This window comes from Haliotis rufescens, unplaced genomic scaffold (genome assembly GCF_023055435.1).
Source record: "Haliotis rufescens isolate VD_foot unplaced genomic scaffold, xgHalRufe1.0.p SCAF_7, whole genome shotgun sequence".
In the NCBI taxonomy this organism is placed as follows: Eukaryota; Metazoa; Mollusca; class Gastropoda; order Lepetellida; family Haliotidae; genus Haliotis; species Haliotis rufescens.
Window position 1 is genome coordinate 59,124,511 of NW_025964361.1, and position 22,233 is coordinate 59,146,743.

General features: G+C 42.3%; 1 protein-coding gene across 1 annotated transcript; it reads right to left on the bottom strand.

Moving 5' to 3' along the window:
* Positions 1 to 8,176: 8,176 nt before the first annotated feature.
* Positions 8,177 to 21,798, bottom strand: LOC124147501 (carbonyl reductase [NADPH] 3-like). Its single transcript, XM_046518107.2, has 8 exons — positions 21,772 to 21,798; positions 20,618 to 20,699; positions 19,782 to 19,960; positions 17,889 to 18,001; positions 11,110 to 11,238; positions 10,135 to 10,276; positions 9,455 to 9,518; positions 8,177 to 8,313 (listed from the first exon to the last, which is right to left on the bottom strand). Exons 1-8 carry the CDS (start codon positions 21,796 to 21,798, stop codon positions 8,216 to 8,218), a joined length of 834 nt encoding a protein of 277 aa, XP_046374063.2. The 3' UTR covers positions 8,177 to 8,215.
* Between the last annotated feature and the right edge of the window lie 435 nt (positions 21,799 to 22,233).

Consider the following 22,233-nt stretch of genomic DNA (forward strand, 5'->3'; position numbering starts at 1 on the left):
CATCATCAATCCCTCTGCCACTGAAGCTGGTTACTCAAGACACTGTCGAATCTTCATAAACGACGCCATGATGAAGACGTTTTATCGTGAAATAAACAACCCCTTGTTTTTCGTTGTTCTTTTCGAATTTAACGACGACTTTATCGTACAAAGACACACTGCAGGGGGAATAAACCGAGAGTGTCGCATACACCAAAAGACACTCGTCTGTGTAGAAACGTTATGGTTTTCAGGTGTAAATGTGTTTTAGATAAATCTTTGATATTATGCAGTTTGCTTTATCATCATCGAGATATTCCACAGGTACGGCGTTCGCTCGTTAGATACGTTTTGAAACCACTCGTTGTAAGATAAATGGTGTCTGACAGCCACCCGTGTAGTAATCTGTATGTAATAATGTTTAATATGTGTGTTATTTGGGGAGAGTGATCGGCTACGGTTTTACGCCGCTTAAAGCTATATTGCAGCAGTATTGCGGCGGGGGTACCATATTGGCATCACACATTGTGTCCATGTGCGGATCCGAACCTTGGCCGTCAGTGTGAGCAGAAAAAGTATAGAAAATTAAAGTACTGAAATGTACGTATTTCAGTTACAGCGTCCTAGAATAAATGAGCAATGACTCTGGCACAGGAAATACAGAAAGAGTCTGAGATTCGTTTAAATTTTTATATTAAGACATTGATTCCGTGATACAATAGGGGTCCCCAGTAACCTATGTTTGTAAAAGGCGACTAAATGGATCGGGTGGTCAGGTTGGGTGGCTTTGTTGATTGCATGTCATCCTACCTCATTGGTTTGATCGATGGTCAAGAGGTCAATCACTGGATTGTCTGGTCCGATGACTGCAGGTTGTCGTCAGATAGCTGCAATGTTGTGGACTGCGGCGTTAAACAACAAACACAGAAACAAAAGAACAACCACGTGGTCACCGACATTGACATTGTGCTGTCAAAGGTAATAAACACGAACACATTTTCATGAAATAACAGCGGTTTGATGGCATGGTCAAAATAATAACGTTGTATTTTACGACCGCTTCGATATCTAATCTGCCTTCAGGAGACAAATTAGGGTAAACTCATAGTTACTTTGCGGACAACCAACGGGGATGGGCTTGGATTGTGTATGGTTGTTCTTATTGTTGTTGTTGGTGGTGGTGGTTTGCATGGAGACTGGAAATCTTTTCAGCTTCAGCTTGAAAACCAGATTTTCTTCAAATTAAACCATAAACCTAAATCTTCAAAAGCATCGTGCAACAATTTTTGTATTTCAAACCTTCATATTTTTCGAACATACCCATACACGGGTAGTGTCTAGGGTTGCTTAGGACGAGGAAACGATTGCATTTTTTAGCCCACTTCCGGGATCGTGATACGAGGGTTGACTGATAGTCTCACACTAAAAGACTTGACTAAATGAAATAATTAGTTCCTTCCACATTAACGCACTTTTACCAACGATGTTGTAGGAATTTTAATCCAAACTTCTAAGTTCACTTTCTCTTGGCTGTCCACAAAGTTACTCGCAGCTGCCATGGCCTCATCGTTCGAGGTGAAGTTCGAGGCGGGTTCCGCCAAGAGCGTTCTTCATGTTTGAAAATTGATGGAAGTCTGACGAAGCCAGATGAGGACAAGGAGGTGGGTGCTGTAGGAGTTCACACCCATAGATTGTAGCAACGGTAATCGATTTGTGCTGATGGGAGAGCACACCTCCTTTTCGCAGCATCCAATGTCTCTTAGTCTTAAAGTCATCTTGTAACTGCCTCAAAAGTACAGTGTTGTTTGCTCCGTTTGGCCTTTTGGAGGTAATGATGACACCCTTAACATCCCCAAACTCATGACGATCCGGGGGAGAATAGGTCTTCACCAACCGATACTTGCCGTAAAAGGCGACTAGGCTTGTCGTAGGAGGCGACTAACGGGATCGGGTGGTCAGGCTCGTTGACTTTGTTGAAGCATGTTATCGATCCCAATTGCGTGGATCGATGCTCATGATAACAATAACTGGATTGTCTGGATATAGCACTATGACATCATGTTGTGTCCACAACAAAATATTTCGCTATAACGCAATTCTTTCTCTGTGAGTTACGGAATCTATCGGTCAAACCTCATCAGACAGATACACATTGCCTCAGATCAGCTGAAACACTGACAGGGCCACCTGGAAGGAAGTCTGTATCCAATAGTTATACCACATTCACCTTCATGATTGACTGGTTACTATAAAGATACACTGTCTCAATGTTCAGTGACGGAAATGCATTGAAAAACTGTAACGCTAGAGACTTCTGCAACAAAATTCTTTCAGCACCCATATATACTTATAGTTAAACATGCAACTCATTGATGATACCATCCCAAACACTTGCCAGCACCACGTCACAAACGCAGTAACATTTGACACCCCGCCTCCCCCCATTCCAAGGCAAAACACCCCTGTTTTTGCAGAATATACTTGTGAAAATATATGCAGTCGGTTTATGCACCCAATGGAAACTTCCTTCCAAAAATACTTGCAACATAATAATAAAATGGACAATACCCTTTCCATTTTCAGAAGAAATCTCTGCCAAAAACAGATTCCAACTATCATGAACATGTCCTTATGAATTACTATCAAATAGTGATGATACCAGGTGCTCGCGAAATGCTGAGCGTATCCTGTCCCAACGGGGCAAGTCAATTGTTCATACGGGAACATATGGCACAAGTGAAAATAGGGGATTGCATCGGACATCAAATTTGGGAATGGATTCCACATGTCTGCCATACAACCTTTTCAAAGCCTTGCGCCATGGATGTTGTAACCTTGATCCAACATTGTTGGTTGGTTGGTTTGTTGTTTAACGCCGCACTCATCAATATTCCAGCTATATGAAGGCAGTCTGTAAATAATCGAGTCTGGACAAGACAATGCAGTGATTAATATCATGAGCATCGATCCACGCAATTGGGATCGATGACATGCATCAACCAATCAACCAAGTCAGCGAGCCTGACCACCCGATCCCGTTAGTCACCTTTTACGGCAAGCATGGGTTGCTGAAGACCTATTCTACCCCTGAATTTTCACGGGTCACCTTTTACAGCAAGCATGGGTTGCTGAAGACCTATTCTACCCCGGAATCTTCACGGGTCCCTTGATCAAACAACTTCTGAGCAAGAGTCGTATGACACCCCTTGGAATCCTGGTAGGAAGAGCATGCTTGATGATACCTCAAAACTTGTGAAAGGTAAAACTAAAAGCGGCAGCTGATGTAATATTGCTTGATATTAAGGTGAAGTTGACTCTTGGAAATTTGTAGTCAATCAATCAATCAATCTTTATTGTATGAAAGGCCATTGGCCCATATACACATACAGATAAACAATATCATTTACAGCTGTACAGCGCATTATATAATTATTGGATAACTAATATGATGCTTGACATGTAATAGAGGTATTGTAATAACAGTGGTAATAACCACAGTGGCAGTAGTAGTATAAAATACAAAAGGAATGGAATAGCATAGCACGACGTTCAATACAAAAGAATCTATCAGTAATATACTCATCATGTCATGACAATTTGACAATTTAAATGTATATGCATTTCTAGTAGAAACAAACAGACAAAAATGAAATGTAGATACTCCTGACCTAGATGCGAAAGTTTCAAAACAACTATTTTTTTCTGGACATATCGGATTCACTAAGTAATTTACTACGCACTCTAGTCATCCCTCTTGTCACAAAGTCAATTTGAAATCATCGATCCCTCTTGTCATACAGTCAATTTGAGGTCATCCCTCTTGTCATACAGTCAATTTGAGGCCATCCCTCTTGTCACACAGTCAATTTGAGGTCATCCCTATTGTCATAGTCAATTTGAGGTCATCCTTTTGTCATACAGTCAATTTGAGGTCATCCCTCTTGTCATACAGTCTTGTGGAGAGTGTTTTGTCACTCTGAATCTTTATGCCCAGATCTAAATATGAAACAGATGAAGCGGTCTCACTGGTCCCCCCTCCCTTTATTTCTACCCTTGAAGATTACGGGGTAGAATAGGTCTTCAGCAACCCATGCTTGCCGTAAAAGGTGACTATGCTTGTCGTAAAAGGCGACTAACGGGATCGGGTGGTCAGGCTCGCTGACTTGGTTGATGCATGTCATCGATTCCAATTGCTTGGATGGATGCTCATGATATTAATCCATGGTCGGTCCAGACTCGATTATTTACAGACCGCCGTCATATAGCTGGAATATTGCGGCGTTAAACAACAAACCAACCAAGCAACCTTTATTTCTAGTTCTGAGGAATGGAATTGACAATTTGATGGTTACTGAATGATATAAGATCATCTCTATACTGAAGTTTATTGCCAATCCGAGCAGAAATTCTGATTCATGTGCATGAAGAAACAGATCCGCCAGAAGGGGAGAACAATTAGTGCCAGTGGGGATGCTTACCGCCTTCCTTAATATTTTACCCCCAAATTTTACAAAGATGTTATCAATGGGAAAGTCCAGCATTTAACCTAATGTTTTCTCAGTAAACTTCAGATGGCATTTGCTTTTTTTAACAAGTTGACCTGAACCTCTGAAGATAAATGTGTAACTATATTTATGGTCCCCACGTTTTGTAGCATGGATCAAGAAATGAAGTTTTCCATTGAGTTTGTGATATAGGATAGTGGTGTACAAAGGTGAAAATCAAATGGTTTTCTTTGACAGAATTGAACCTGGTACTTTTCTGAGATTGTTTGAGAATCCAAATGGTATTAATTCCACTTGTCTCAAATACTTGCTGTAAATATTACGGGTCATGGATAATCTTTGAGACAGGGATTTGATGGTACATGTGCTGGACACAGAAAGATATCTCTCTTTGTACGGATTGGTATTGAGCTTTAGATTACAGTACAAAAAAGGAATGGACATGTCTTCAGGTTTTAGAGTCAGACCAACGCTTACACAAATACCCAAGGCAATGTACAAGATTCTGAGAATATATATACTGCTGAACATCTTTTAAACAGATCATTGTAAAAGCAGAATAAAGACTTCTCCAATGCACATTGTTGGTACCCTTAGACCAAGTTAGACGCATAACTTTGGCCTTGTAATCTACTAAAGGGTAATGGTATATGATACATGGGTAAACTGCCTGCAGTATCGGATTGTCATTGCCTGTGTAGAACCCAGTTTATACTGGGACCCTGCATATCCAGGGACCCACCACATGTCGAAAATGTTTATGTAGAAGCAATATTTACTGGACTTTTGGAAATATCATAGCATATCGGATGAAAGTTTGTAATTTTGATTTTCAGGAAGCAGCTGAACCACGACAATTCTGTATGCAGCGTTACTCTTACTCTCGTTTCATGGAGTTGCAGGGAACAGCGATCATACATTCAGATAATTTTTTTATTTTGAAATCCTTGTTTTGATCAGGATATCGATACATTTATGAAACAATAACCAAGTATTCTTATTTTGCTTACCTACTTAGTGGCATAATTCTTTCAATACACTCTAGTGGTAGAGCGTTCGCCCGGAGTGCGGAAGGTCCGGGGTTCGATCCCCTGTCAAGTCATACCAAAAGAAAACTTGTGACCATGTCTGGCACTCGGCATTAAAGGGCTAAAACAAGGACTGGTCGGATCAGAGTCAGTATACTATGTCCGAGTTGGGTATGTTAAACTGCGGCATGGTATCTCAGTGGGCTAGCAGTACACATCGGCATTATATCCTGACTAGTACAAGCAGCCACACACACACACGTGCATGTACGTCGCTACATAAGTGCAATAATCTTGGACGCGACGTTAAACCCACTTGACCTCACCTTTCAAGAAACAAACATCACTTGAAAGTAATTTTTTTTACTTAAATTCATCTCACTTGCAAATACTCATGGATGGACCAAGTCCTTCTGAGCAAGATTCGATTTAAACAAACACACCTTGGATGCGAATAGATGGGGCACCCTGCACCCGACGCATAAGGAGCCTTACCACGCCAGCATTGGTTGTCCGACCCACAAACAATATGTACAAACAGAACACAAACACAGGAAGCAAATTAAATAGTTTACATTGTTGTCACCTCGGGCATTTAGAATATGTTACGTTGAAATGATATTGAAAGGTTCTGCAGTTTCGGAGATAAACAGATATATAATTTATGTTGCTATTGACGGAGGGATAAACCGCAGCTCTCATTGTGTATATCCAGGTGAGCCAAAGCCTTTGTAATCAGAATGTTACTGGACAATGAACGGTAATCATCAGTACATATATTCTTTATTACATACAGAAACCTGTATTAACAGCAAATATATACACATCTCTCTCTATATATAGCAGTCAGAAACTTTGAAATATCTGGGCAACCACAGACAAGGCATAACAATGAGAAGTAAGGCTGAGAGATTCATATACATTGGATTCTGTTAATCTGTAGTGTACTGTTCCGAATGAAATTGTCCGGATAAACAAATCAAAGGAGATTCGTGATGTCCTTCTGTGTCCTGAAGTCGCTGCCCGTGTTGTCATCACCATGCCTCTTGTGCTCGTGGCTTTTACTAAAGTGGTTAAAATGTAGGCCATCCATCACTTTGGGTTTCCCTCGCTTGTGTTGGCCAGAGAGGCTTCTACGATCTCACGTAGTCACCCCTTTAAAGCTGATACAGTGTAAAGTTAAAGTTAAATATTGACAACTTAAAACTTTGGTTGTTAAGGCAATTTCCACTGTCCTCACTCCTGATATCGTATGCCATATGAAAGTAACAAAGTTATATATGTTATACATATATGTATCATGTGTTCTACATATACATATATGTCCCACATGTTCGAAAATCTGCACAACCGAATATTACACAACCGTTACTGTTGATGATATCCAGGTGAGCTTATGTTTTAATTCAGCAAATCATTTTGTTCTCTTTAATTTAAACACAAGAAAGCCAAAGGTAGGATGATCCCTAAAACATGAAAACAATTCGTTTGACCCAATGATTGTAACAGAAAACTATGCAACACGATGCCACTGTGTACATCCCTACAAGCTATATGCCACACATTGCAGTGATAATTACATTGTGGAATAAGGGTTTGCAGTTGTAAATTGTTTTTTCTTATCTGTCTGTTCCATCAAATTAACAGCCCCAAGCCCCCTACTGTTCACCAGTCTTCCGTGCCACGAATGTCCCCACGATGAGCGATATGGTTGCTGTTAACTGGTGAGCGAAGGGGAGGATCTACTCTGTACAGGAGTATTGTGCCTAGCACGTTAAAAATGAGTAGCCTTCGTGTGACTTTAAACATGTTTTAACAGTATAGCAAACTTTGATATGTAAACAGCAAATATAATTTAGTTTTATGTCATCTATCCCATGTAACAATTTTACTTGTCATTTAGGCGAATCTTCACTCTACTGGAAGTAGTGCCAAGTTGTGTATAGTGTCCCATAACGATATTAGTGTGATGTACTTGGTGTACTTTACTTGTTCCTGAATTGGTTGCACAATATTGATACTGATATGTTAGTATGTTAAAAAGTTGATATGTTCTTCGGCTTCTTAATTCAATGTTTAGTGTAGAGGCATGCTTCAGTTAAGGATTAGTAATATCATTTTAATTATGATATCACTGTCATTATTATATCTTCAGATTATAACAATTACATGTTTGATTTATTTTTCATTTTAAACATATACATGTAGGCATGGAGATTTTGTCTGACATTGGCATTTTAATACAATTCGTAATTCGTTAGGATATTCGAAAATGTACAAATTAAATTTACTAACTATTACTTAATCTCTATTATTTTGAAATTGATACAGGGACAGAAAAGCAAAGGACTAAAAGAATCGCCCTGAAATATTCCTCTTTTAATAGAAATGGGTTCCGAAGTCACCACCTGCCCCTTCGAATACATCTCAAGTTGTGTTAACCAGCACTTCATCAATACTTTAGTCCCCATGCTTATAAGCAAGCTTTTAATTTTTATTCAATGTATTTTGGAATTGTGTGCAGCCCAGCTAGAGCCATCTGCTGACAATTATTCACTAACTGTCAATCACCGACTGGCCTAATCAGAAAGTGGAACGCCATACTTCAGAGGTCAAAGAAAACCAGCCTGCTCACCCTTTGAGCAAAATGTTTACCCTGTTTCATAACGTACAGGTTCTCCAACACTTTCTGGTAGTGACATGCTATCCCCAGTTTTGGATTCTTCTGTCCGCGACTAAGTTGCCTCTGGGGGATGTGGTGTTGGGGGGAAGGAGGGCCAAATAGACCAGGGTGTCTGCACCTAAAGAACAAGTCACAATCCTTAAGTTAAAGCACGGGATGACTGACTCTTTGTTCCACTGAATTTCAGCCACATTGTATGACATCCTGTCAAGAGGTTTTCGTAACCACAAGTCGGCGTACTACAGGTACAGAAGGTATATTCAGTGATATAATTCTTATGCGGTGGTCATGAGGATCACTTAAGCAGCTTATTGGTCTCAAAACCATGCTAACTTACCCTCGGATGTGATGCAATGAATATTCATTGATATTTTTAGATTCTCTTTTTAGCGTTTTAAATACTGTTTCTTGTGTAATGTAACTGTCTGAACTTCTTTTTTCTTAGGTTTCTACCATACTAATGTTGTGAATGTTCTTGAATTGAAATATGTATTCCATGTTCAAATTATTTCTTTCATAAAGTTTAAGCCATATTTCATAATTTGATCTCTCGTGACCTTAACTTAATATGGAGGGCACCCCAACATTGATGCAATCGATAAGCTGCTTTATATATCATACATCATAAATTCCAATCGTTAATGAACAATTGTTTGTGTATTCAAACTTTATTTTACACCTAGTTTATGACGTGTGACCTTGACCTATAATACCATCCAAACATATGTCTTAACATGTCCCAAGGGATATAAAAGAGGTATCAAACAAATGTCATACACATCGGAGGAACGCAAACACATCGGAGGAACGCAAATTTGAATAAACTCTTTACATGGGGGACCCGTGAAGATTCCGGGTGTAGAATAGGTCTTCAGCAACCCATACCTGCCGTAAAAGGCGACTATGCTTGTCGTAAAAGGTGACTAACGGGATCGGGTGGTCAGGCTCACTGACTTGGATGATACATGTCATCGATCCCAATTGCTTGGATCGATGCTCATGATGTCAATCACTGGATTGTCTGGTCCAGACTCGATTATTTTACAGACCGCCGTCATATAGCTGGAATATTGCTGAGTGCGGCGTTAAACAACAAACAAACAAACAAACTTTACATGGGGCTGCTTAATCAGATTTCGTTCCCCTACATCCGGGTTAGTAAATGGTTCTAGTCACTGGCCCATGTGGCTGATGAGGTTTTTGGCACGTGTGTTCATATTTAATGCTGCTATCTTGTAATGGATTTTTTCAAAGGTCACCTTCATCGATGGTCTTCGTTCCTTTATTGCTGGTCATGTCTGTTGCCACACGCCCAGGAGAGCACTGAAATTCATCATCACAATCATTATCACGTTAAATCCCTCATCGCTACCACCTTGTACTGTTGATCTGTTTTGTCTATAAATTATAAATGTCATGCTGAATACAACAGACAGGCCTGATCTATGTAAACCTTGTTCTGTGGATCTGTTCTGCCCCAGGACGCCCCCCCCCCCCCCCCCCCCACCCCCCACCCCCCCCTCCAAAAAAAAGAAAAAAAAAAGAAAGAAAAGAAAAAAGTACATGCTTGTTACTTACAGTTACATCATGTAGTTGTCTAATTAAGAACTAACTTCAAGGTATAAATGTAAATACAGGAGTGCACACTGTAAATCCGAAAACTCCATAAATACAAAAACATATTGAAGTTATAAATAAATACCTACAAAATAATTTCAAGGAGTGTTTTTTGAAATTATTAACACAAATAACCTAACACGTCAATTTGAAATCAGTGATATTGTTCAGTGTAATATTGCAACAAAACCACCACCCACTCTATTATCAGTCAATCAGGAATCACCTGCAGGATATCATCTCAATATATATCCGTGATATAAATGCTAAATATTTGTCTGTAATGGAGTCGCTTATCAAAACCACAGACCTATGCCCTCACCGCGTTGATGACGATGTCCTCTCTTGAGTCCTTCCTGATATCTCTGTCTTGGATGAAGGACATGGCAGTGACCCCGATCTTGGACATTCCGTAAGGTATGTTGGCGAAACCCTGGTCCCGGTGAGTACCTGCCTTGGCAGCACTGGAAATATAGACCACAACTGGCATTAGAATCAACACATACTTTAAGTTGTTTTCTGAATGGACCCTAGTGTATATGTGTTCTGAATTGACCATGGTGTTTGTTCGTCCTGAATGAACAATCGCGTTTGTGTGTTCTGAATGGACCAAGGCCAATCTCATTAAAATCAAATCTTAGTTCTCGCTATCGCTAAACAAAGATCTGAGGACATCCCAGTAGGGGTCACGTTAGAACGACCTTTCATCCGACCAATCAGAGCGTCGCTTACCAGATGATGAAAGTGACAGTCGGAATCTGATTTCTAGTCATGCATCCTCGAAAACTTTAACACGATGTATTCCGAACGATAGTTACGGGTTTAACGACTGAATCCATACAATCTGGACCATCTATTAGCGATTCCAGAATGTTCGTTTGTTCAGGTTTCAGGTTAGTCATTCCATTGGTCGGTCAAAGTTCGCGCAAGGTCGGTCTGACGTGACCCGTAATAGGATGTCCTCAGATCTTTGTTAAGCGGCAGCGAGAACTTAGATCTGATTTTAATGAGATTGGCCCAAGGCGTTTGTGTATTCTGAATGGACCAGGGCGTTTGTGTGTTCTGAAGAGACCATGCAGTTTGTGTGTCCCTAATGGGCCATGTTGTGTGTGTTTTCTGAAAGGACCATGGCGTTTGTGTGTTCTGCTCGGACCTCAGTGTTCGGTTTTAGAGTTCAGCACAGACAAATCTAGAGCAGATTTGCATGACAGCATTGCTTTGTTCATATTCACATAACATATTAGTTCAAAAGAACCCATTTCACTTCTCTTTTAAACCCATTTATTCTCTGACTTACTACACAAACTCCTGCATGATCTTCTCGAGACTACCCATTGTCAGGCCGGGGTCCTTCAAGCGACCTTGAACAGCTGGAGAACATCTTGTGATGGCAGACTGAGATACCAAGCTTGAGACGTTCACAACTCTGCCAAAGCAATATAGGGGACATCGTTCTTTTTACAATGGCCATTTGTTTAGTTTTTTTCTAAACATGTGCCAAGTACTCTGTCTTGACTTCTTTTATTCTGACAGCCATATCAAATCAGTTATTGTTAAATATCAAATGAGTGAGTACATTTTGTTTTATGCCACCACATTCCAGCTGGTTTGCTGTGTCATGCCTGTCATGTGAGCTGGTTTGTTGTGTCATGCCTGTCATGTCAGCTGGTTTGTCGTGTCATACTTGTCATGTGAGCTGGTTTGCTGTGTCATACCTGGTGTGAGCTGGTTTGTTGTGTCGTACCTGTCATGTGAGCTGGTTTGTTGATGTCCCTGTTATGTGAGCTGGTTTATTGTGTCGTACCTGGCGTGTGAGCTGGTTTGTTGTGTCATGCCTGTCATGTGAGCTGGTTTGCTGTGTCGTACCTGGCGTGAACTGGTTTGTTGTGTCGTACCTGTCATGTGAGCTGGTTTGTTGTGTCGTACCTGGTGTGAGGTGGTTTATTGTGTTGTACCTGTCATGTGAGCTGGTTTGTTGTGTCGTACCTGGCATGTGAGCTGGTTTGTTGTGTCGTACCTTGCATATGAGCTGGTTTGTTGTGTCGTTTCTGGTGTGAGCTAGTTTGTTGTGTTGTACCTGTCATGTGAGCTGGTTTGCTGTGTCGTACACGGGGTGTGAGCATGTTTGTTGTGACGTACCTGTCATGTGAGCTGGTTTGTTTTGTCGTACCTGTCATGTGAGCTGGTTTGCTCTGTCGTACACGGGGTGTGAGCTGGTTTGATGTGCCGTGCCTGTCAAGTGAGCTGGTTTGTTGTGTCGAACCTGTCATGTGAGCTGGTTTGTTGTGACCCACCTGTCATGTGAGCTGGTTTGTTGTGTCGTACCTGTCATATGAGCTGGTTTGTTGTGTCGTTCCTGTCATGTGAGCTGGTTTGTTGTGACGTACGTGTCATGTGACCTGGTTTGTTGTGTCGTACCTGTCATGTGAGCTGGTTTGTTTAGTCATTAATGTCACGTGAGCTGGTTTGTTGTGACGTACCTGTCATGTGAGCTAGTTTGTTGTGTCGTACCTGTCATGTGAGCTGGTTAGTTGTGTCGAACCTGTCATGTGAGCTGGTTTGTTGTGTCGTACCTGTCATATGAGCTGGTTTGTTGTGTCGTTCCTGTCATGTGAGCTGGTTTGTTGTGACGTGCGTGTCATGTGACCTGGTTTGTTGTGTCGTACCAGTCATGTGAGCTGGTTAGTTTTGTCGTACCTGTCATGTGAGCTGGTTTGTTGTGTCATTACTGTCACGTGAGCTGGTTTGTTGTGACGTACCTGTCATGTGAGCTAGTTTGTTGTGTCGTACCTGTCATGTGAGCTAGTTTGTTGTGTCGTACCTGTCATGTGAGCTGGTTAGTTTTGTCGTACCTGTCATGTGAGTTGGTTTGTTGTGTCGTACCTGTCATGTGAGCTGGTTAGTTTTGTTGTACCTGTCATGTGAGCTGGTTTGTTGTGTAATGCCTGTCATGTGAGCTGGTTTGTTGTGACGTGCCTGTCAAGTGAGCTTGTTTGTTGTGTCGAACCTGTCATGTGAGCTGGTTTGTTGTGTCGAACCTGTCATGTGAGCTGGTTTGTTGTGTCGTACCTGTCATATGAGCTGGTTTGTTGTGTCGTTCCTGTCATGTGAGCTGGTTTGTTGTGACGTGCGTGTCATGTGACCTGGTTTGTTGTGTCGTACCAGTCATGTGAGCTGGTTAGTTTTGTCGTACCTGTCATGTGAGCTGGTTTGTTGTGTCATTAATGTCACGTGAGCTGGTTTGTTGTGACGTACCTGTCATGTGAGCTGGTTTGTTGTGTCGTACCTGTCATGTGAGCTGGTTAGTTTTGTCGTACCTGTCATGTGAGCTGGTTTGTTGTGTCATGCCTGTCATGTGAGCTCGTTTGTTGTGTCGTACCTGTCAAGTGAGCTGGTTTGTTGTGTCGAACCTGTCATGTGAGCTGGTTTGTTGTGACCCACCTGTCATGTGAGCTGGTTTGTTGTGTCGTACCTGTCATGTGAGCTGGTTTGTTGTGTCGTACCTGTCATATGAGCTGGTTTGTTGTGTCGTACGTGTCATGTGAGCTGGTTTGTTGTGACGTACGTGTCATGTGACCTGGTTTGTTGTGTCGTACCAGTCATGTGGGCTGGTTAGTTTTGTCGTACCTGTCATGTGAGCTGGTTTGTTGTGTCATTACTGTCACGTGAGCTGGTTTGTTGTGACGTACCTGTCATGTGAGCTAGTTTGTTGTGTCGTACCTGTCATGTGAGCTGGTTAGTTTTGTCGTACCTGTCATGTGAGCTGGTTTGTTGTGTCGTGCCTGTCATGTGAGCTGGTTTGTTGTGACGTGCCTGTCAAGTGAGCTGGTTTGTTGTGTCGAACCTGTCATGTGAGCTGGTTTGTTGTGACCCACCTGTCATGTGAGCTGGTTTGTTGTGTCGTACCTGTCATATGAGCTGGTTTGTTGTGTCGTTCCTGTCATGTGAGCTGGTTTGTTGTGACGTACGTGTCATGTGACCTGGTTTGTTGTGTCGTACCAGTCATGTGAGCTGGTTAGTTTTGTCGTACCTGTCATGTGAGCTGGTTTGTTGTGTCATTAATGTCACGTGAGCTGGTTTGTTGTGACGTACCTGTCATGTGAGCTAGTTTGTTGTGTCGTACCTGTCATGTGAGCTGGTTAGTTTTGACGTACCTGTCATGTGAGTTGGTTTGTTGTGTCGTACCTGTCATGTGAGCTGGTTAGTTTTGTTGTACCTGTCATGTGAGCTGGTTTGTTGTGTAATACCTATCATGTGAGCTGGTTTGTTGTGTCGTACCTCTCGTATGAGCTGGTTTATTGTGTCGTAGCTGTCATGTGAGCTGGTTTGTTGTGACGTACCTGTCATGTGAGCTGGTTAGTTTTGTCGTACCTGTCATGTGAGCTGGTTTGTTGTGTCATACCTGTCACGTGAGCTGGTTTGTTGTGACGTACCTATCATGTGAACTAGTTTGTTGTGTCGTACCAGTCATGTGAGCTGGTTGTTGTGTCGTACCTGTCATGTGAGCTGGTTTGTTGTGTCGAACCTGTCATGTGAGATGGTTTGTTGTGTCGTACCTCTCGTATGAGCTGGTTTATTGTGTCGTAGCTGTCATGTGAGCTGTTTTTTTGTGTCGTACCTGTCATATCATCTGGTTTGTTGTGTCGTACCTGTCATGTGAGCCGGTTTGCTGTGTCATGCCTGTCATGTGAGCTGGTTTGTTGTGTCGTACCTGTCATGTGAGCTGGTTTGTTGTGTCGTACCTGTCATGTGAGCTTGTTAGTTTTGTCGTACCTGTCATGTGAGCTGGTTTGTTTTGTCATGCCTGTCATGTGAGCTGGTTTGTTGTGACGTACCTGTCATGTGAGCTGGTTAGTTTTGTCGTACCTGTCATGTGAGCTGGTTGTTGTGTCGTAGCTGTCATGTGAGCTGGTTTGTTGTGTCATACCTGTCATGTGAGCTGGTTTGTTGTGACGTACCTGTCATGTGAGCTAGTTTGTTGTGTTGTACCGGTCATGTGAGCTAGTTTGTTGTGTCATACCTGTCATGTGAGCTGGTTTGCTGTGTCGTACCTGGCGTGTGAGCTGGTTTGCTGTGTCGTACCTGGCGTGTGAGCTGGTTTGTTGTGACGTACGTGTCATGTGAGCTGGTTTGTTGTGTTGTACCGGTCATGTGAGCTGGTTTGTTGTGTCGTACCTGTCATGTGAGCTGGTTTGTTGTGTCGTACCTGGCGTGTGAGCTGGTTTGTTGTGTCGTACCTGTCATGTGAGCTGGTTTGTGTTGACACACCTGTCATGTGAGCTGGTTTGTTGTGACGTACCTGTCATGTGAGCTGGTTTGTTGTGTTGTACCGGTCATGTGAGCTGGTTTGTTGTATCGTACCTGTCATGTGAGCTGATGTGCTGTGTCGTACCTGTCATGTGAGCTGGTTTGTTGTGTCGTAGCTGTCATGTGAGCTGGTTTGTTGTGACGTACGTGTCATGTGAGCTGGTTTGTTGTGTCATTACTGTCACGTGAGCTGGTTTGTTGTGACGTACCTGTCATGTGAGCTAGTTTGTTGTGTCGTACCTGTCATGTGAGCTGGTTAGTTTTGTCGTACCTGTCATGTGAGCTGGTTTGTTGTGTCATGCCTGTCATGTGAGCTCGTTTGTTGTGTCGTACCTGTCAAGTGAGCTGGTTTGTTGTGTCGAACCTGTCATGTGAGCTGGTTTGTTGTGACCCACCTGTCATGTGAGCTGGTTTGTTGTGTCGTACCTGTCATGTGAGCTGGTTTGTTGTGACGTACGTGTCATGTGACCTGGTTTGTTGTGTCGTACCAGTCATGTGAGCTGGTTAGTTTTGTCGTACCTGTCATGTGAGCTGGTTTGTTGTGTCATTACTGTCACGTGAGCTGGTTTGTTGTGACGTACCTGTCATGTGAGCTAGTTTGTTGTGTCGTACCTGTCATGTGAGCTGGTTAGTTTTGTCGTACCTGTCATGTGAGCTGTTTTGTTGTGTCGTAGCTGTCATGTGAGCTGGTTTGTTGTGTCGTTCCTGTCATGTGAGCTGGTTTGTTGTGACGTACGTGTCATGTGACCTGGTTTGTTGTGTCGTACCAGTCATGTGAGCTGGTTAGTTTTGTCGTACCTGTCATGTGAGCTGGTTTGTTGTGTCATTAATGTCACGTGAGCTGGTTTGTTGTGTCTTACCTGTCATGTGAGCTAGTTTGTTGTGTTGTACCGGTCATGTGAGCTAGTTTGTTGTGTCGTACCTGTCATGTGAGCTGGTTTGTTGTGTCGTACCTGGCGTGTGAGCTGGTTTGCTGTGTCGTACCTGGCGTGTGAGCTGGTTTGTTGTGACGTACGTGTCATGTGAGCTGGTTTGTTGTGTTGTACCGGTCATGTGAGCTGGTTTGTTGTGTCGTACCTGTCATGTGAGCTGGTTTGCTGTGTCGTACCTGGCGTGTGAGCTGGTTTGTTGTGTCGTACCTGTCATGTGAGCTGGTTTGGGTTGACACACCTGTCATGTGAGCTAGTTTGTTGTGACGTGCCAGTCATGTGAGCTAGTTTGTTGTGTTGTACCGGTCATGTGAGCTGGTTTGTTGTATCGTACCTGTCATGTGAGCTGATGTGCTGTGTCGTACCTGTCATGTGAGCTGGTTTGTTGTGTCGTAGCTGTCATATGAGCTGGTTTGTTGTGACGTACGTGTCATGTGAGCTGGTTTGTTGTGCGGTACCTGTCATGTGAGCTTGTTTGTTGTGTCGTACCTGTCATGTGAGCTGGTTTGATGTGTCATGCTTGTCATGTGAGCTGGTTTGTTGTGTTGTACCGGTCATGTGAGCTTGTTTGTTGTGTCATACCTGTCATGTGAGCTGGTTTGTTGTGACGTACCTGTCATGTGAGCTGGTTAGTTTTGTCGTACCTGTCATGTGAGCTGGTTGTTGTGTCGTACCTGTCATGTGAGCTAGTTTGTTGTGTCATACCTGTGAAGTGAGCTGGTTTGTTGTGACGTACCTGTCATGTGAGCTAGTTTGTTGTGTTGTACCGGTCATGTGAGCTGGTTTGTTGTGACGTACCTGTCATGTGAGCTGGTTGTTTTGTCGTACCTGTCATGTGAGCTGGTTGTTGTGTCATACCTGTCATGTGAGCTGGTTTGTTGTGACGTACCTGTCATGTGAGCTAGTTTGTTGTGTTGTACCGGTCATGTGAGCTGCTTTGTTGTGTCGTACCTGTCATGTGAGCTGGTTTGTTGTGTCATGCCTGTCATGTGAGCTGGTTTGTTGTGTTGTACCGCTCATGTGAGCTGGTTTGTTGTGTCGTACCTGTCATGTGAGCTGGTTTGTTGTGTCATGCCTGTCATGTGAGCTGGTTTGCTGTGTCGTACCTGGCGTGTGAGCTGGTTTGTTGTGTCGTACCTGTCATGTGAGCAGGTTTGTGTTGACACACCTGTCATGTGAGCTGGTTTGTTGTGGAGTACCTGTCATGTGAGCTTGTTTGTTGTGTTGTACCGGTCATGTGAGCTGGTTTGTTGTGTTGTACCGGTCATGTGAGCTGGTTTGTTGTGTCGTACCTGTCATGTGAGCTGATTTGTTGTGTCGTACCTGTCATGTGAGCTGGTTTGTTGTGTCGTACCTGTCATGTGAGCTTATTTTCTGTGTCATGCCTGTCATGTGAGCTGGTTTGTTGTGTCGTACCTGGCGTGTGAGCTGGTTTGTTGTGTCTTACCTGGCGTGTGAGCTGGTTTGTTGTGTCTTACCTGTCATGTGAGCTGGTTTGTTGTGTCGTACCTGACGTGTGAGCTGGTTTGTTGTGTCGTACCTGGTGTGTGAGCTGGTTTGTTGTCGTACCTGGCGTGTGAGCTGGTTTGTTGTCGTACCTGGTGTGTGAGCTGGTTTGTTGTCGTACCTGGCGTGTGAGCTGGTTTGTTGTGTCGTACCTGGCGTGTGAGCTGGTTTGTTGTCGTACCTGTTATGTGAGCTGGTTTGTTGTGTCATACCTGTCATGTGAGCTGGTTTGCTGTGTCGTACCTGGCGTGTGAGCTGGTTTGTTGTGTCGTACCTGGCGTGTGAGCTGGTTTGTTGTCGTACCTGGCGTGTGAGCTGGTTTGTTGTGTCGTACCTGGCGTGAGGTCGGAGCAGGGGGAACAGAACACGGCAAACATCCAGGGTGGCCGAGAAGTTCGTTTTACACGTAACTTCAGCACGTTCCGAGAAAGAGGCTGGGTCATCTTCCTGGAATATCCTGGGATATAAGTCTCGTGTATTTTGTTCATTAAAATTAATATTTGGATGTTATAACAGAAATATTTTGTCCACACAAAATGATTTAATGTTTTGGATTTTCATCCCTGAATTTTGGAACACTGAAACATTCGAAAATACAAAATATGTCCTTAAACGTAGAAATAAACAGCACCATACAAAGATGACATGTGTATTCCTCAACCAGAAGTGTGTTTAACTTTCTTTTTTGGGTAAAAGATATCACTAGTGAGGTAAAAGATGAAATTACAGTGGAAATACCCAGAGCGTCTTCATTTTGCTAGCTAGAGGCAAAGTACTTTAAACGGGTGTGAGCTTGTTCTTTGTATGTATTTTACTGAAGGTGATTGTATAACGCTGGATATATGTGATGGCCTTCATAAAGTGACAGCGTTAGCTCGTCACGCCGAAGACCCGGGTTCGATTCCCGACATGGGTACAATGTGTGAAGCCCATTTCTGGTGTCCCCCGCCGTGATATTGCTGGAATATTGCTAAAAGCGGCGTAAAACCTCACTCACTCACTCATAAAGTGACCGTTGCTTTTTCGCACGTTCTCACAGACATGTTTCTAGTTGGTAGATTTGAATCAATCAAATTCAGCTTTTGAGGGGAAGTATATCAAGTAATCTTGTCTTACATTCCTTTTCAAATTAGTAACTGGAATTGTTATGAAATATATCCTATATATTTTTATTCATAATTGACCTCCAGACAACCATGACAATGTGTTAGGTTTCATACACCACATCATAGGTACCCTCAGTTACATAACTATTTGTTTTGTTTTATATGTTTTCTGGGGGTGGGGGATGCCGCGATGTGTTTGTCTCTAGTAATAAGGTGAAATTGTTGTGTTTTGGGGGTTTGTCCAGGTGGTTGGTCACAACACTAGTTCACCAACTTCTATGATCCATATTGTCATGTGAAAATGGCAATAAAATCAGTATGTTATGACAACATCAACCACATTTGATACTATGAATCTGTTCTAATATAGAATTGACGAGATATCACCTGGTGTTAGAGACAAGCTGTCATGGATACTTACGTGATATTTATATTTCAAGTACAAACTTTTACAGCACAAACACCAAGACGTGCACCACTAAAGCTCTTTTTAGTTTTAATGTGTCATCAATATCTAACCGGGCATGTTTCAACTCAAGATACATAGTCTCTTCACTATATCACCATCAATAACTCAGAGCCAACTGGATTAATTTAATCACAAGTTTAATCACAATCACAGCGAGTGAAGGCTGTTACAGAAATCAACCAGCAAGATTACAGTGGACTCGCAAGTCCGGACCTCCCAAACCAGTAGAAGACAGAATGAGCAACGACCCAAGCTGCCTTATACAGTTTTAATAACATGACGTTCTACTGTATGGTATTCCAGTATCAAAATACCTTATGGCTTGTTCTCTGTTCACGCATCACATTAACAAGACGCTATACTGTATGATATATATTCCAATATCATAATACCACTGTCTTATGGCTTGTTCTCTGTTCACGCATCACATTAACAAGACGCTATACTGTATGATATATATTCCAATATCATAACACCACTGTCTTATGGCTTTTACGCTGTTACAGGATCACATTAACAAGACGTTATACTGTATGATATATATTCCAATATCATAACACCACTATCTTATCGCTTGTACGCTGTTACAGGATCAAATTAACAAGATGTTATGCCTTGTATATTATTCCAGCACCACAATAACAAGATATACCTGGTACGCTATTCCGGCATTGTTGACCAGAACATCCAACCCCCCATAGGTGAACTGTAGAAAGGACTTAAGTCGCTCAATGCTTGACCGGTCGCTGATGTCCAGCTGATGGAACTTGGGCTGCAATCCTTCCTTGTTTAGGTCAGCGATGGCCGCCTGCCCACGACCTACATCCCGAGCTGTGTGGGTAGAGGAACACCAATTAATTCAAATACATGTATTGGCGAGAGCCTCGCATTGGCTTAAAAGTGTGGCTCAAAACTTATAATTGAGGAAATGCGTGATTTGAGGTCAAGATCTAAAACTGTAAAGGAAAAATCAGGAACATATCTTAGTAGAACCTTCTTTAGCATAGGAGAGCTAGACGTACCAACCAGGCCACGCTTACCATATTATGTGTGTTTTTCATAATCAACGAATTGCTCGAAATAAGAAGAACCATAGAGGCTTACCAAAATTTTCCTGGTATATCATATACGATCATACACGTGTAAAGGGTAAGAGTAAATAAACAACAGATGTCTCTACTGTACACATCCTCACGCCATGTACAAAATACAAAGGTTACAGATATATGTGGAGCAAAACTACATGTTCATTATGACAAAAGCAACACTAACGGTAGCCACGACATGACATAAAGGTCAAAGTTGTGACCCGATACCGAATTTCATGATGATGCATTTAGAAATGACTGACAAACATGACTTTTTCATCATGACAACTAAGTTTGTCAGAAGCTGGAAAGCATACCATTAAGTACTGTGGCCGAAGGGATTCCTGGTCTTTAGTTTGCCATTTTGCAAAAGTCTACAGAAATAAGATTAATAAGTTACATGTAAGGAAGACGTCCCCATCGTAGCTCTTACACAACGCCCTGACGACGGCAAACCCCACGCCCTTGTTGGACCCCGTCACCTGGAAGATATTCATGAACATTTGGAAAACTGCTTCAACAGGTTTGGTTTTTTGTTGTTGTTGTTTAACGCGACACTCTGTACATAATCGAGTCTGGACCAGACAATCCAGTGGCTGACATCATGAGCATCGATACACATAGTAGGTTTGTGTTTTTTGTTTGTTATTTAACGCCGCACTCAGCAATATTCCAGCTATATGACGGCGGTCTGTAAATAATCGAGCCTGGAACAGACAATCCAGTGATTGACATCATGAGCATCGATCCACGCAATTGGGACCGATTACATGCATTTTGCCAAGTCAGCGAGTCTGACCATCCGATCCCGTTAGTCGCCTCTTACGACAAGCATAGTCGCCTTTTACGGCAAGCATGGGTTGCTGAAGACCTATTCTACCCCTACGCAATAGGGATACGATGACCTGCATCAACTAAGTCAGCGAGCATGACCACCCGATCCCGTTAGTTGCCTCTTTCGATAAGCATAGTCGCCTTTTACGCCAAGCATGGGTTGCTGAAGATCTATTCTTGCCCGGATTTTCACGGGTCTTCCTGCAACAGGAAAAATAAGGAGGAAGTGGTATCAATGCATAGTTTTACATTAATGCCTTGAATGTAATGTTATGAATGTAGTACCTCTAAATTTCAGAAAAATAAAAAAACTTCTTTTAACCCTACAGATAAATTCCAGAGAACAGGAATGTCAATTATATGTAACATGCAATAGTTTTTATCCTTCATACAGCAATATGTTTTTGCTTCCGCCAGGACTTGTAAAGTAAGATATTTGCGTCTATTTCCATTTTGTACGCATATAGGACGCAATATTGTGTCTATGTATATATATCATGTATGTATATATGATGTATACATAATGGTTGCAGTAATGTAAGTCGGTATCTGCTGCGCTAAAAACAACACACCATTGCGTCACCGGTCATTAGTTATAGACAGGATATCAGTTAGTTGTGAAAACAAAGCTCTAAGAATAGGTCGGAATAGTGGAGTTAGTTGTAAAATACTAAATTGGCATGTTCACCATGTTTGCTGGAACCAACTATCTGTTCTTACCAGTGCTACCTTTCTGTTACTTGCCATGGCCGATCCTCTGTTGAAATGAGCTGTCCTTTAGCAAATATGAAATAAACGAGCAGACACTCCCACCTGCGTCATGACATATGCTCAGCGTGATTGAAAAGTGGGATTGTTAAATGCGACTGCGTGTTGTGAGGACTAATTATTACAGCCCCAATAATTAAGAGTTGCTCGCACAACAATTACACTCTGTACGCTGTGCTCCGCGTGTATGCTTCATACAAAGAACCTCTTTGGAAAATTCTACATAATTATAAAAACAAACTAATAAGTTAGTTATATTCTGTTTGAAATGTCCCAGCTTGTTTTTCTATATATTTGATGAAGTAATATGAATTACGACTAATTATTTTTTTCTCTGGGAAGCTCTAGGCAGACAGCCAAGTACGAGGTTCCGGGGGCCTATTCTGCCCCAACTCCATTCAAGGAGATACGTAA